At 55.3% G+C, this 15,049-nt stretch overlaps 7 protein-coding genes and 1 non-coding gene across 8 annotated transcripts; 4 read left to right on the forward strand and 4 right to left on the reverse strand.

The window, feature by feature from the left end:
* Nucleotides 1–1,026: 1,026 nt before the first annotated feature.
* On the forward strand, nt 1,027–2,079 carry VTJ04DRAFT_5811 (uncharacterized protein; the record flags this gene model as incomplete). Its single annotated transcript, XM_069363967.1, has 3 exons — nt 1,027–1,064; nt 1,138–1,619; nt 1,697–2,079. The coding sequence occupies 3 exons, from the start codon at nt 1,027–1,029 to the stop codon at nt 2,077–2,079; spliced, it is 903 nt and encodes a 300-aa protein (XP_069217840.1).
* A 2,077-nt stretch (nt 2,080–4,156) lies between these two features.
* VTJ04DRAFT_5812 (uncharacterized protein) lies at nt 4,157–5,612 on the forward strand (the record flags this gene model as incomplete). The annotated part of the gene is made up of 2 exons (XM_069363968.1): nt 4,157–5,272; nt 5,340–5,612. The coding sequence occupies 2 exons, from the start codon at nt 4,157–4,159 to the stop codon at nt 5,610–5,612; spliced, it is 1,389 nt and encodes a 462-aa protein (XP_069217841.1).
* Nucleotides 5,613–5,980: 368 nt separating this feature from the next.
* On the reverse strand, nt 5,981–8,435 carry VTJ04DRAFT_5813 (uncharacterized protein; the record flags this gene model as incomplete). Its single annotated transcript, XM_069363969.1, has 5 exons — nt 5,981–6,595; nt 6,649–6,825; nt 6,879–7,447; nt 7,504–8,141; nt 8,200–8,435. 5 exons carry the CDS (start codon nt 8,433–8,435, stop codon nt 5,981–5,983), a joined length of 2,235 nt encoding a protein of 744 aa, XP_069217842.1.
* Nucleotides 8,436–9,518: 1,083 nt separating this feature from the next.
* Nucleotides 9,519–9,617, reverse strand: VTJ04DRAFT_t92. Its single transcript has one exon. It is a non-coding gene; the product is annotated as a tRNA-Ser (tRNA).
* Nucleotides 9,618–9,865: 248 nt separating this feature from the next.
* Nucleotides 9,866–11,195, reverse strand: VTJ04DRAFT_5814 (uncharacterized protein; the record flags this gene model as incomplete). The annotated part of the gene is made up of 2 exons (XM_069363970.1): nt 9,866–10,942; nt 11,001–11,195. 2 exons carry the CDS (start codon nt 11,193–11,195, stop codon nt 9,866–9,868), a joined length of 1,272 nt encoding a protein of 423 aa, XP_069217843.1.
* Nucleotides 11,196–11,977: 782 nt separating this feature from the next.
* VTJ04DRAFT_5815 (uncharacterized protein) lies at nt 11,978–12,864 on the forward strand (the record flags this gene model as incomplete). Its single annotated transcript, XM_069363971.1, has 5 exons — nt 11,978–12,210; nt 12,268–12,468; nt 12,539–12,582; nt 12,655–12,790; nt 12,849–12,864. 5 exons carry the CDS (start codon nt 11,978–11,980, stop codon nt 12,862–12,864), a joined length of 630 nt encoding a protein of 209 aa, XP_069217844.1.
* A 293-nt stretch (nt 12,865–13,157) lies between these two features.
* On the reverse strand, nt 13,158–14,255 carry VTJ04DRAFT_5816 (uncharacterized protein; the record flags this gene model as incomplete). Its single annotated transcript, XM_069363972.1, has 1 exon — nt 13,158–14,255. The coding sequence occupies one exon, from the start codon at nt 14,253–14,255 to the stop codon at nt 13,158–13,160; it is 1,098 nt and encodes a 365-aa protein (XP_069217845.1).
* Nucleotides 14,256–14,698: 443 nt separating this feature from the next.
* VTJ04DRAFT_5817 (uncharacterized protein) lies at nt 14,699–15,034 on the forward strand (the record flags this gene model as incomplete). The annotated part of the gene is made up of 2 exons (XM_069363973.1): nt 14,699–14,833; nt 14,912–15,034. The coding sequence occupies 2 exons, from the start codon at nt 14,699–14,701 to the stop codon at nt 15,032–15,034; spliced, it is 258 nt and encodes an 85-aa protein (XP_069217846.1).
* Nucleotides 15,035–15,049: the final 15 nt, after the last annotated feature.

Here is a 15,049-nt window from a genome sequence, read left to right on the forward strand (position 1 = left end):
TTGCAATTGCTCCAAGATTTGCAAGAAGCAATAAGGGACGGTTAGTACTTCATGTGACTTTAATCGTCCATGTCCCTACGTTAGCCTGTCTTTCCTCACATCTAGTTCGGACTAATGACAATAATCCTCACAGCAATATCAATGATATCAGGCAACACACTGCCATGGGAACATGAGGATTTTGAAGCCATCGATGATCTTCCCGGATTTCTCTACGACACAGAGCTCTCCCAACTCCTGGCGCATACAGTCGAAATCCTTGACTGTCTCAACAGATTAACACTTTCGATCCTGCACCCGGCCCCTCACGATCGATTGATGCGGTCTAGCAGATTTCCAGCCATCCCCACGATACCAAAGGTCTTGTTCCCTAACCCGTTCCAGTCTGCGCAACAAATGCTAGAGACCGCAACGACACGTCTTCTTGAACACTTTTTGTCGATTAAGATGAAGCCGTCCAGTGATGAGCCACAAAGATCTCTGGAGTGGGAGCCTTTTCGCAGCACCTGGTCCTTGGCATTTTCGATGCTATCAAACCCCCCGCACCACGACGCCACGGCAGTCACGGACCTTGATCGGCTTATCACTATTGAGGCCGTTGATCTACTTGACGGCGGTAGAGCCCTGGAAACAAACGATGAACGCTTCATTGCGTCCATCTCTTTATCACTGTCGGAACAGGAAAGGGATCTACTTACCCAGTTCCTCGCATGTCCAGAGGAAGACGTTTCTAGTTTATTGCTGTGCGTTCTTCCTGAGACAATTCATGACCGTGACCGGTTAACCAAGTTCCTTGCTTTGACATCCACGGGGAGGAAAATGCTAGCTGAGTTCTTCTCTTTGTCCCAAGAGGACAGGAAAACGGTGGTTCAACATCTCGGTTTGCTGCCCGCAGCCCACACAAGCCCCGGGCATGAAACAAACCTCCTCTCCGACAAAGTGAAGCGCTTCCTATTAACATTTCAACCGTCGTTGGGAACTCTTGCTTTTCATCCAGTTATTCGCTGTTCTCATTGCCCAAAAACCATGCTCTTGCGCAAACAGAGGCAAGGCCTCAGCGATTTGTATGCCCTGCTTTTTATTTCCGTGCCTTGGTTTATGCCTCCCCCGTCTAGAACATCGCTAACAAGAACCAAGCATTACAAACCATGTCATTGGCGAACACCATCCGTTCTTCTGCTTCAACTTTAATTGTTTTTGGATCCAGGAGTTCCACAGTCGAGCTGAATGGGAGGCACACCTTCGCCTGTGTGAGCATGTCAAATATCGCTGTCCCATTCCGGGATGCACCTATGTCATCAAAGGAGCGAATCTCTTGGCCACTCATATCAATAAATATCACCAAACCGATCTCGCCGGAAAGGATATACACCTCAGCACCCTTGTGGATATGTGCCGGGTTAAGACTTCCGTGTCGTTGCACGGAGATCTGTGCCATTTCTGTTGGAGGTCGTTCTGGAACCTCCCTAGCTATCTGGACCATATGAGCGAACATCACAGTTCCCTCGCATGTGCTGCGTTACTCATTCTCTCGGGCGAGGATCCTGGAAACGAAGCCGTCCTGCGAATGTTGAGAGGAGGGGATAGGTTGGGTTCACCGAGTGTTGGCCAACAAACAGGTTAGCAACAACGAGAATATTACACCCGGCATCCGGGCTGAAGATCATGGCACATTCACTGACATGAATTCTTCCAGAACAACCCCTCGCATTTGAAGCCCCGTACAAAGCATCTTCAATCACTCATCACCAGAAAGTCCAACCTCCGGGGTCCTCCCTTAAGGGCCCCAAAGACTTCTTTACGCGTGTCCCGCACGCCCAGTTGCCGGACCCTGTTGGCACAAAGACGTCAAGCATGCAGGCTCCTTCCAGGGTAGGGGATTGGGGACTGGGTCTATCCCTACCACCGCCATCAAGGGACAGAAAAGCTGCCCAAGAGAGCCCTCACAAAATGGCGAGGCGACGCTTCCCCGGTCTTGGTGGGTCAGGAGGCCCCTCGACCGTCCCGGGCGATACTGGAACGAAAGATCGCCGGGGTCGCCTTGACAATCCCGGCGATGATGTGGAGGAAGACCCCTGAAACATATATTGGTGATACTTTAAGAGAACAGAGAGGTCGGAAAGGCTGACCTGTGTTGTTTGTTGTCACAGTGTTGTACTCAACGGTCAGTACTCGGGTTGTAATGGAAAGTGTCTCAGTCATTCAAGGACTTCCCCCTTTTTGACCACACCGTGATCGTTGTGCTATTATTAACTCCAACATTCGTGTTTCTATCCGTTGTGTGAATGACAAAGAGGTTTGAGTAATAGCACCATGACTATGATGAGTGACTCTTCATCACTCGAAGCTGTGCTTGAACATCTAGGGTTGTGGTCGCCTTCCACCATATTAATAATAGCCCTCCGCCCAAACATATCACCCACTGCGACGGCGCACTCCGCTATGCGTGGGCATGTGAGAACTTGGGCTGTGGTTCAGGATATTCCCAGCAAATGCATCAAGAATCAAGGCAAATACTCCTCAGGAGACATCGCTCTGCGGTCCTGCTCCTAGCGCCAGTCACTACACACTCCGAGTTGTCGGCTGGGGAACTTCTTTCGGTTGACTTCTCCGAGCCGACGGACCCGATCCTGCATGGGCCCTTTGGTACGTGCGGATTAATTGGCGACCAAGCCGGCGCTTACCATAGAGTTGCGACCCGGAACGATAGCGTTCGTTGTTTGATCAAACAGCGAGGACCGCGCTTCGGTCTCCGAGTCGATTGAGTCTCCTTCTCCTTTCGTTCGGCCCCTCCCAAACACACCAGTGGCCAACCCTGAAGATAACGCGTTCATCCAGAGATGTGTAGAACCGGTGCTAGAGGTTGCGCCGGTGGTTTCTCACGAGGTTGGGTGAAATATTACCGCACCTGCCCTCACTTCGATGACGTAACTAGGTAGCCAACAACTCGGTCAACCACATCAGGGAGTCAAGATGCAGGCAGCATGTAGTACCTTGGAAATGTTGCACAGAGAGCATTCACGAGTCCCCAAGTCAAGTATCCTCAAGTGTAATAACTCATAGGTGTGTGGCGGTCTCTAGCTGACGTGATCTCAGAGTGGTGGGGGATGAGGTGGGAGGTTGTTAGTCCTCGGCTCGGTGACCATAACGTCCTGCCGGATTAGGAGAAGTGAGCGTTGAACAACGTACACCTCAACGACCGCTTACAATCAGATGCTCCGTGATTGGAGACGGCGGGGTCACAGAGTAACGTACCCCGGATGCCGACGTCGTTTTTGTCGATAAGGCTGGCTGGGTGAATCTTGGGAGTAGGGTCCAGGTGTAACCTTCGGTCACAAACGGCGACATCAAGACTAAAATACCTGCCGTAGACGGGTCTTGTTGGATGGCGAATATCCGTAACGCATCACGACAACAGCCAAGAGTATCTGGTTTACCTAACGACTTTTGAGTGAACGGACCAGCTTCGCATCGAAACGACATCCGCTCGTCGGCTAGCTGTAATACCCCTGAGTGAAGCATCAACTTCCCGGTAAATCAGAACCACCAACTTACTCCGTCCTGGTCGTTGCTTCATATCTGCCCGCCGTCGCACCCGAAGCACCTCCAGGAGCCGCATCATATCGTACCCCGCTTGGCGCATCGGCACTTCTACAATCCACCATGGAACCGGGCCATCCTGCCGCCCTCGGACCCCACGCTGCGATGCAACGGTCCCCGACGGACTCGGTCCAAGATAGGGAAGTGACAACAACAGAGACGATCATCTCTCATTCCTCTTTTGGTGGTCCTCGCGCTCACACGATCGCTCGCGCAATCCCCTCGAACCTCCCACCTCCTATTCCTGGCAGCCATAGGGTTTCGATGCCGCCAACCGAGGCCATGACAAGCGCGGGGGAGCAACAACTATCGCGGGGTTCAACAGCGGCAAGCACAACGTCGATCACAACGATGAGGAGGGGCATCTCGTATCAATCGTATTGCTCACCAGGTAGTTGAGTACAAAAGCCATCAAGATGGACGTTAAGACCGCTATCCGACCTCCCTGGGAGACCAGGACACAAGGACGACGACGGGAGCTCAAGCCAGGAACCACCACCGCCATCAACACCCGCCTCGCACAGTTGCTCTGATATCCCGAATCTCACTGTTCACCATGAAGACAACTACCTTCCTGGCCCTCGCGGCCGCCGTCGTCCCCTCCTCCGCGGCGGTCCCGTACACCTCGGGCGCCTCCCGCATGGAGCGCCTGATGCGGCTCAAGGAGCAAGACTGGGAGAACGCCCGGATCCAGGGCATCGGTCTGTTCAACGAGAAGGCCAACTTCGTCACCATCAGCGCCGCTCAGAAGTGCACCAACGGCGTGGCCGGCGGCACGTACAAGTGCAACAACGTCGACCTGCACGGCTTCATCAGCCACGCCAACCTCGGCAGCACCGGCAAGGGCAACGACGTCTGGGGCTGGACGTCCCCGACCGGCCGCGAGTTCGGCATCGTCGGCCAGACCAACGGCGTCGCCTTCGTCGAGGTCAAGTCCGACGGCAGCCTGACCTACCTCGGCCGGCTCGACACCCAGACCACCGCCACCAGCTGGCGCGACATCAAGGTGATCGGTAACCATGCCTACATCGGCGCTGAGTCCTCCAACCACGGCCTCCAGATCTTCGACCTCACCAAGCTCCTCAACATCACCACCCCGAAGGTGTTCAGCAAGACCACCGACATCACTCACTTCTCCGGCTTCGGCTCGTCGCACAACATCGTCGCCAGCGAGGACGCCAAGTTCATCTACGCCGTGGGCGGCCAGAGCGGCGCCAACGCGCGCAACACCAAGTGCGGCGGCGGGCTGTTCATGGTGGACGTGTCCAACCCGTCCAAGCCCACCTCCCCGGGTTGCGTCGGCGCGGCGGGCTACGTGCACGACGCGCAGTGCGTCACCTACACCGGGCCGCACGCCAAGTACTACGGCAAGGAGATCTGCTTCGGGTTCAACGAGGACTCGCTGGTCGTGTACGACATGTCCAACAAGGCCAGCGTCAAGGTGGTGTCCAAGACCAAGTACACGGGCAACGCCTACAGCCACCAGGGGTGGTTGGTGGACTCGTCCATGAAGTTCCTGCTGCTCGACGACGAGCTGGACGAGAAGGACAAGACCTCGACCGCGCGCGACGGGTATACCCGCACCTACATCTTCAACGTCACCAACCTCGAGGCGCCGTTCAACACGGGCATCTACAAGAGCCCGGCCAAGTCGATCGATCACAACCAATACGTAAGTCCCAATCTTGTTAACACCACCCATTTCAGCAATGAAGTGTCTTCTAACTCCCCTCCCACAGGTCCACGAAGGTCTCACCTACCAGGCCAACTACGGCTCGGGCCTGCGCATCGTCGACGTTTCGGGCGTCGAGCTTGACCCGACCGGGGGCAACTTCCAGGAGGTGGGCTTCTTCGACTGCTATCCCGAGGACGACTCGCGCGGCGGCGACGTTGCCTTCCTCGGCACGTGGTCTGTGTATCCCTACTTCAAGTCGGGCTACATCCTGCTCAACAGCATCGAGCGCGGCATTTTCTCCCTCAAGTACACTGGGAGGAAGGCCAAGTATGTTTAAGACGATGGATTAAATGGGGAGGAGTGAGGAACAGGACGATAGCTTGGGTTATGTTATGACGATATTCACGGTGTGTATGGTTACCTGCAATGATTTTAGCAGTTCTAGATGTCCATGAATTTTAAGCATTTGATGATCACTCGTCTAAGTCTTCATGTTCTGAACACTGTATCGACACACCTCCACATGTCCAACTCCTCACCGGCCAACCTTGGAACCAAGGACTAACAACCAGCTCACGTCTTCCATCATGGACCGCCAACACCCATGTTACACAATGGGATGCTGGCACACGTACATATCATCTGAATCATTCCTGCTATCACGTCTCATATCACATCACCGCACTTCCCGTCCCTCCAAACTCATTAAAACAACCCCAACAAATCATCCGCCCCCTTCGTCTGCCCCGTCCCTGTTTGACTTTCGGTATGACCCAGTTGCTGCCCAGGCGGCGGGGGTGCGCTCATCCCGCTCAAATCTAACCCCGCAAACCCGCTCATCAAGTCGTTCATCCCTCCACCACCGGCCCCAGGAGCTGCCGAAGTCCCAGCGGCAGGCGGCGGAGCACCAAACAAGTCCATGATATCCGCCATGGCGCCCGTCGGGGCCGGCGACCCGGGACTCGCCGCACGCTCGGGCGTGCCGATAGGCTCCGCGCTGGCGGGAGCTGCGCCGTCGAAGTCGATGTCGAGCAGGTTCTCGACATTGCTCTGGGGGACCGCAGCACCACCATTGGCGGCGGCAGCTGCGGCAGCGACAGAAGCGGCGATAGGGTTTTCGGCCAGGTTCTGGCGCTGCTCCTGGATGGCGGCCCGTTGGATGGCATCGGCGCCAAAGCGGCCCTTGCCGACGAATGACTCGGGAGGTTTGTGGTAAACAGAGGCGAGGGTGGAGATCTCGCCCAGGAGCTGCTCGAGCAGGGGAGGAGGGAGGCTGGTGACGGTGGTTGTGATGGGTGGTTTTTGTGCGAGGATGATATTCTGTGAAATGGGGTCAGTGAGATTCAGGTTGGGCTTTGGAGGAGAGGGCGTACCTTGGCGATGTCGAGGTCGCCAGACAGGAGACGCCAGTAGATGTAAGCACGGTCCCGAATATCCGGGTTGTCGCTGTCGGCGGTAGCAAGCTGAAGGACCTTTTGCACGAGACTCTGATTGTTACTCGGCTTCTTGAGGAACAACTTCACAACGGCCGTAAGGATTTGTAGTTGGGTCTGATGGGTCAGCACCGGAAGTCGGTATTGTATCGCCATTAGGCAAAACTCACCTGCGTAAACTCTTCCGAGAAACCCTCAACAAACCCAGCCAAAATGGCATCAGCATTGTTAATCTTCTCGGCGTACTCTCCCACAATCCAGATCAGTGCTCCCCTGGCGTTGGGCTCATCCAGCTCATCAATGTACTTGCACAGGGTCGGAATAACACCCTCGTATCCGGGATACTTCCTGAGGATATCCTTGATGACCACGATAACCTCCTGGACGACGTAGTTCACCTTGGTGGCGATGAGGTCGAGTAATGCGTTGACGCACTTCTCACTGGCTATCTCGATCTTGATAGCAACCTGGCCGATGGCTTTGATGGCACGCTTGACGAAGTCCATGTCGACTTCCAGGGCGTACTCCTTGAGCTCGGACAAGAGTTGGTCAAAGTTGCGCTCGTTGGCTATCCTGACCATAATCTCGAGCTTCTGGAGCTTGACGTAGGGCGGGTCATTGTATTTGCAGAAGAATACCCTCATCTCTTTGCTGAGGATATCGGGCTTCGCCTGCAACAAAAGGTCGATGTTCCTGAGGGCGACGTATTGAACTTCGGGGGCGGAAGAAACGAGAGTGACTGGAGCGAAAGGTTAGCATGATTTCCGAAACTCGCAGGATCCAAGTTTGACGAACCAAGAGGAGGAGCCATCTTCTTGAGATACTGGCGGACAAGATCCGGGTGGATGATCTTCATGTGAATGAAGACAACCTTGACGGCAGCGAGCACAACGCTAGGGTTGACATGCTGGAACTGGGGAGCGACGCGTTCGCAGATATGCTCCGACTCGCGCGGATCGGTGGGCGGGTAGGACGCAAGAGTGGTCAAGATGGTGACGCGCCCCCATTCGGTGCACTCATTAAGAGCCATGAGTAGTTTCTTGAGGGTGCTGGGGGTGACGACGAGGGCCTTGGTCTCCGGGGCGGTTTCGGTGATCTCGGCCAGGGCCTGGACCGAGTTGGCGACGACCATGGGGTTCGGATCGCCGATCATCTCCTGAAGCATGGTGATGAAGCCGTTCTCGATGCACATGGTGGGGTTCAAGTCGAACAGCTTGGCGACGCAGATGGCGGCGGTCTTGCGAACGTATGGCGATTCGTCGCGCAGCGTTTTCCGCAGCGGCTCCTCCATGTAATCTACCATCTTGTCCACGCGGACGCAACCCATGGTGCGGATGGCCAGGGCACGGATGAGAGGGTTCGGGTCTTCGGAGTCTTGAACGAAGGTATTAACGGCGAGAATGCAAAGGTCTGGATGTGATTTGGCGTAGTTCCTGGAGTCTGCGTTAGGCCACGACCTGGCAGCGGCCAGGAGAGGAGGTGATGGCATACATCAGATACAGATAGACCAGCTTCTTCTGGTCCAAATCCGAAGTTGCGATGTTCTTGAGGACATCAGGGAACAGAGCCGACACATCCTTTCCGAGGGTCATGGCCATGATGGTTTTTTGGATGGCTTCTTTGCGTTCGTGAGCGTACTGCGACACCAGGCCGGCGCGCAACTCGAAGGTCTCGCCCTTGCGGGGGGCGGCGAATGCGCCGCGGATGCGGTTGACGGCCTGTGCCATGGTTGAGGTTTGGGGTCAAGGCAATGCTGTGGTCGTCGGAGGGGAGTCAATAGATGGTCGACGTGGGCGAGACAGCGGCGGGGTTTGGTGTGCTTGAACCCGACGTGAGCGGTGTATCTGAGCCCTTTGAGACACGCCGCAATGGTTGGTGAGGGAGCACTCGGCGATCGAGTGGTTGCCGCGGGATGAGAGCCGAGTGTCGGGTCTTGTTGGGAGGTGTGCGTCCCAGACTGCCCAAGTTGTCGAAGCAATTGAAGTCGAGTTCGAGCCCGTCGCTTTGTCCCAGTCCCCTGGAAAGGAAGCACCAGAGACGGCCAGGTCTTGGCATCCTTACTTCCAGCCACGAATCCATGGTGGGGTCTGCCCCACATCCCGCCGTCTGGGCTGGTCCCCCAAAAGACTGGAAAGCAGAGACCTTCAGGTAATGGTATGTAATCATCTCGGTGAGCCAGGACTTTCGAGGAGTAACAAGCCCTCAATATTTCAATCCAACTTCCCAGAATCAACAAGTACTCACAATGGTATGTCTATACCCAGCGTGGTTCTTCATACATCTAACCACCCGCAACAGGCCAACTTTCCCAACCTCCGGCGCCTGTTCGTCGAAGCAAGGACCGACCAAGAGGAGAGAGAGGTCTCTCGGAGAGCTGTGAGTTTCCCTGTGCCAGTTCCACCCGACTTTCAACTCTTCCGTTGCCCGCCTAGTGGAACAAAAAGTGTTGACCAGCGACCTTCATGATTAGTTTTATAATGCCGTGCTGTTTCTCGGTTCTGTAGCTGTATTTAGCTTGATTGCTCAGAGAATGAACGCTACCCGTTGAACCCCTCTAAGTATTTCATCCATCAGAGGAGAACATGCAGCTTGTCTTGAAATGGTTTTGCCGTGACTCTGGGGTTGGTCCAGAGGCCATGACATGCCTCAGGCTTCGACCCTCCCCTCCCCGCTGAACATCAACACCCCAGACCATCAACTGGTCACCTCTCAACACTAGCGCACAAGATGCCTTGTATTTTCTGGTGAGAGACATGAATCGCCAAAAAAGGAGACTCGATAGTGAGTGTTGATGTCCACGCAAAAACAAACGTCACCTGTAGGATTCGAACCTACGCTCCCGAAGGAACTGCCTAACATGCTAACTGTCCATTAGCAGGGCAGCGCGTTAACCACTCCGCCAAAGTGACTTGGGAGAGCCAACGGTGTCGCATGCATCATGACTGCAGGACCAGGGTACCACACACTCAGCCAAGGCACTGCTCTTCTGCTCTCAAATCATCACTCCTAGTAATACTGATGGGAGATCCCATATCTCGGCATCACTCAATTATTAGACTCCATCATCCCACATGCTAGAATGCAAGAGTATTAATATCCGTATTTCCATGGTTGAGAATGTCTCAAAGCTCCGACAGCTACGCGCACACTTGCACATTCACTCGGACTCACTCTCACTTCCCAAGAAGGCCAAGGGGTCTGCTCTCCGTTTGGCTGGGGCCCCGGCCTTCTTGCGGATGACCGGCTTGCCGCCGTCTTCTTCGTCGCTATCACCACCACTGCCACTGGCCTTTTCATCTCCCTCTTGGCTCTTCCCATCCTCATCTCCATCAGAAGCATCGCCCGAGCCATCACCCGAATCATCATCCCCACTATCGCTATCCACCACCTTCTTCACCCTAGCTGCCGCGCTTGCGGCTGCTCTCCTCCTCGTACCTCTTCCCCCCTCAGCACCAACGCCCCAGCTCTTCTCTCCCTGCATAACCTCTTGCATTTCTGCCTGAAGCTCACGCATCTCGCGGATCTCACGCGCCTTGGCCTCTGAGAAACGGCCTGTCATGCCCACGTCAGTCAACATCTGCTTCAGGTGGCGAATCTTGTCTTTCGCGGTGTTGGCACCGTGCTTCTTGAACTCGACGGCCCAGATCTTGCGCACACCGCATTTGACGAGTTGAGATTGGAGGAGCTTGATTTGGGCTTCGTCGGGTGAGTCTGCGACGGCAGCTTTGGATGAAGTGGCCTTGGATTTGGATTTGTCGCCAGACCCCTTCCGCTTACGCTTGGGTGGCTCATCGATCACCTCGGAGAGCTCGCTTGAGGAATCGTCGCCTCCAGTGGGGACATTGGTTGCTGTCTTGTTGTCTTCTGGTGGGGAAGACTTGCGCTTCGCCTTGCCTTTGCGCTTCCGCTTCGGCGGTTCATCAATGACCTCGGACAGCTCGCTCTCATCGTCCGAAGCGGGAGGTTTGGACGGTTCTGCCTTTTCGGGTGTTGGTTTAGCCTCTGAAGCAGCATCGGACTGCCCAGGTTCGGCTTCAGGGGATTGTTTCCGCTTCTTTGACGGCGGCTCCGGTGTGTTTTCGGCGTCGCTAGCAGAGTCATTGGCCGACTCGTCGTCTGACGGCACTGTTCGCTTCGGGGCGCGTTTCTTGGGTGCGGCCTTGGCTTTCTTTGGGCTTGCTGCCTGGGCTTTCTTCTTGGGGCTCGGCGCAGCCTCTTCGGACTCCAACTCATTCTGGATGGCAACGGATTAGCAACTTCCTGGGTCAATCAATCCCTCTCACACAACATACCAATGTGTCCAGGATTATTTGCTTGCTCTTTGCCTTCCACTCCTCTTCTTTAAGAAAACCACTCTCAAGCCCAAGATGTTCCTCCGCGACCTGACGGGCATAGTTGACCGTTAACTCGTCTCGCTTCGGGCTGTTGTAGATCTCGCGAACCGCAGCAGCAAGTGCCTTGGCGATGGCTTTGTCGGTGGGTGCCATCGTGGTGCAGTCCCGATAGTTGGGACAAAAATACAATGGACAACAGAGAACGGTCGAAACTGATGCCTGGCGTCCAGTGCAAACTTTCCAGGTTGACTCCGGCCGTCGACGTCCCAGGAATGTAGAGCAACTGTTGTAACTCAAGACTCGACGACGGCATCTGCGACACGTGTGGACGCGTTTTGGTGTGGGGTGGCCAAGGACAGGAAAGATGGGATCGAACGCGGAAAGGTTCCAGAAACTGGTGTGGGGCCTTGAAGCACAGACCACATCGGTCCGGTCCGGTTGCCGGCACGGTGGGCCAATGTCCGGGCCCGGGAACTCGGAGGTCTCCACCCGGTCATTGAGATTTCCATGTCACAAGGAGGAAACCGGAAGTCCCCAACTCTGAACGGGAATGAATCTCACATGTCTAAAATACCTAAATGTTCAACGAATATTATCTTGGCTTGAGGCGTTAATGGCAGCTCATCCACTGACTCTGCTTGGACACCCGTACAGTAACATCCAGTATCCGTACGGTGCTGTGCTGTATACCTGGTAATAAGTTGGGTCGCTGCAGCCTGCACCGTCTGTCGCCTGAACCGCCGATAAGCCATGAGATCCCTCACACTCTGCCCTCAAGTCGCGAGAAGGTTTTTTTACATCTTTTTTACATGACGGGGCGGCTGCCTGTTTACTCTACACATCAGCATTCACCCTTCTTTCAACTTCTCATCACTTCCCAAACAAGGCGAGAAACACGGCAAACAAGACACGGTTGCTGGGGAGAAAAGCGGTAAATGCAGAGGACCGCCGAGGCACAGATACCCATCAAGGCCGTCGAGTCGACAGCGACGATCAGGCCGAGAATGACGCACGATTCAGAAAATGGTCAGCTTGAGGAACCATGGTGCGGGCAACAAGTTCAACCCAAGTTCGCATTCTTCATGAAGGTCCCGGTTGAAATCCGAATCATGATCTATGACTTGGTTCTGCTGGATCGAAGGGAGTTTCTGCTTGACTGGTCGCCTAAGTAAGCTCTAGCTGTCCGCTCCTCTTTGTCCTGACTGCATATCTGACAGTCCGCAAGGCTATCCGACCTATATTATTATCATGAGAAAGACATAATGAGAAAACCGAACCTGTCCCTCCTTCTCGTGTGCAAGCAGATCGCTGTTGAAGCGACACCGCGGTTCTACTCGATGAGCAGCTTCATATTCCGTTGGAAATGGTGGTTTCAAGGGAGGTATCGCTATAGCCCGGAAGTCTGTTGGGGGGACGCACTTCATTTGTAGGTCGTTCTGCTCATCATTCCGCGCCTGGATTGGAACATTGCTAATCATTGCGTCATTTCGATTCAGTTTCAAGAAGTTGGGCTCCAACGCTGCCCACGTCCGACGCATCGGTAAGTCAGGTAACCATTGCCTACAATCACCACAGCGCGAGGTACTGACTTCTGGCACGGTTATACTCACAGAATACGACTTTGCCATGGCTGCATCCAACCCCCCCGAGGGGGATACATTTGCTACTCCAGCCAACATCGAGGTTGTTATGACCGGCATCAAACTTCTTCGTCCTGTTGCTCCCAATCTCCAATCCTTGGTGGTTCGGTATTACCCATCGCCTTGGACGCTCGATGAACCAAAGACTGAGCCATTGCCTCAGCAGGAGCGTGAGCGCCTAAAGCAGCTCGCCAGGAAAGTGATTCAAGAAGCCGGATTCAACAACCTCCACGAGGTGCAGCTTATAGTTACCCGGTGGGTGAGTGTACCTGGCCCTCCAGGGAAGGGGCCATTGTTTCGTAAAACCGAACATCCTCACTGAAGAGGAGGCTGGAATCCGGTTCGGGGATGCATGTCATGGGTTGTTGTAATTAGTGTGAATCCTAGGGTTTTGGTGGTGACAGTTGGGTTGATTCTGACAGGGGTTCTGAGTGAGCAATAATACACGGTACGTATTCTTGAGACCTCTGTCTCCTCAGATTTCACCGGGCTCCCCATAATCATCCTCGGAGGTGCGCACCGAGACAACACTGAGTGGTGGTACAGCTACCACTTCGGTAGCATTCATATTTCCTCCACGGAACGCATACGTGAACGTCCACCCTGATCCTGCGGCTCCATGTTCTCCTTTGCTATTGACCACCACAATCCCGCTCGAGATGTCAGGGAACTTGCGCAGCATGCGACGGACAGCATCCTGCGCCGCTTCGGTGGGGGTCATGCCCTGCCTCAAGTTTTCCACAGCTTGGTAGCAGGGCAAGAAGCGCAACATGATATCACCATCACCCGTCGCTCCGCAGCCGCCGACCTCCCCGTCCACATAGGACCCGCTTCCAACGATAGGCCCATCCCCGACTCTGCCAGGGACTTTGAAAGACGCTCCGTTCGTCGACGTCCCCGCCGCCATCTTCCCGTCCTTGTCGATAACCACCATGGAGATCGTGTCATGGGACAGCTGCCCAGTGACATCCTCCGCGGCCGCAAATTCCGCATATGACCCCTTTGCCGGCAACGGCGTGTACGGCCCGCAGGATGTCGAAGGATCCGGCTGCACGCCCACCCTATAATTCCCCTGACACCCACGCTCTCTCCACTCCTGGCATCTCCTCCTGCTCTCCTCCGTCGCCAAATCCTCTTCAGGGCCCAAGCCCATCTCCACCGCGAACTTGGTCGCCAAGTCCCCCACCAGCAGCGAGTGGCGCGTGTACGTCATCACCGCCCTCGCCACGGCGATCGCATTCTTGATGCGCCGGAGACCCGCCACCGCGCCAGTGCGCATGCTGCTGCCGTCCATGATGAGCGCGTCGAGTGTGGTCTCGCAGGCCTCGTCGGGCGAACCGCCGAAGCCGACGGTGCCGTCGCATTGGTTGCGCTCGCATGTGCTGCAGCCGATTTCGACGGCGTCGAGGGCGGAGGTGGACGGGGAGGAGGTCAGAGCAAGGTACGCGGCATCGGTGGCCGCGGTGAAAGGGCCGCCCCAGGTGTTGATGACGAAGGGGAGAGAGGTGGGAGGGGCGGCGAGAGCCGCAGGGAGGAGAGGGAGCGGAGTGAGAAGAGTGCGGAGAAGTGTCATGGCGGTGATGTGTGTGTTCGTGGTCAGACAGGGGTTGAGGACATGGATGTCAGTGCGGGGTGTTAAGGTATGTGGAGGTGGAGAATGAGAAACGGTTGAAGATTCAAGGTTGAGGGTCCTCCTCGAGGAAGCGTTGACGGGCTATTGGAAGCTCATCAACTCTCGTCCGGTTGAACAAAAGCCGATAGGTACTCATCCATCCATGGATGGTTGTCTTATCTGCATGCAGCCCAACGCAACCTTGGTGAGGTTGTTGGCAGTTGAAGAAAAGCGTCTGTGCCGCGTCCACCGGATGCCGTGCCGTCCAGCCCTGCGCAAACCTCCCCTGTCAGACCCTGGTTTCCGCTCAAAACCCCCGGACGGTGCCTGGCTCACCCTGTCTTGGCGACGCAGGAACCAATGGGCTCACTCCACCTCAATCCCCGTAAATTGCGTTTTTTGGCATGGCCAATCTCAGCGGCCAGTGCGACCTGGCGTTTTTTCCTGGGCTCAGCGTTTCTCAAGCCCTCCTCGCTCTCTCACTCCACGCCCGCATTGTTCTTTTCTTCTCAGCCTCAACCCTCCAACTTCGACATCGCGTGTGTCGTTGCCCTTCGCTCACCTCCTGGTGCCGCGCCGGTGTCTTCATCGCCATGGTGCCATGTCATTCCTTTTAGTTGAGCCAGCAATTCACTCAGTCGATCATTGACACACGCTCATTCATTCCTTCGCGCAACGTGGACCGTGTCCACACTCACATTCCATCGATTACCCACCTGATCTGGCGATCCGTCACTTGACACTGTTCATTCCTT

Source organism: Mycothermus thermophilus (genome assembly GCF_041956435.1).
Source record: "Mycothermus thermophilus strain CBS 625.91 unplaced genomic scaffold VTJ04scaffold_4, whole genome shotgun sequence".
NCBI classification, from domain to species: domain Eukaryota; kingdom Fungi; phylum Ascomycota; class Sordariomycetes; order Sordariales; family Chaetomiaceae; genus Mycothermus; species Mycothermus thermophilus.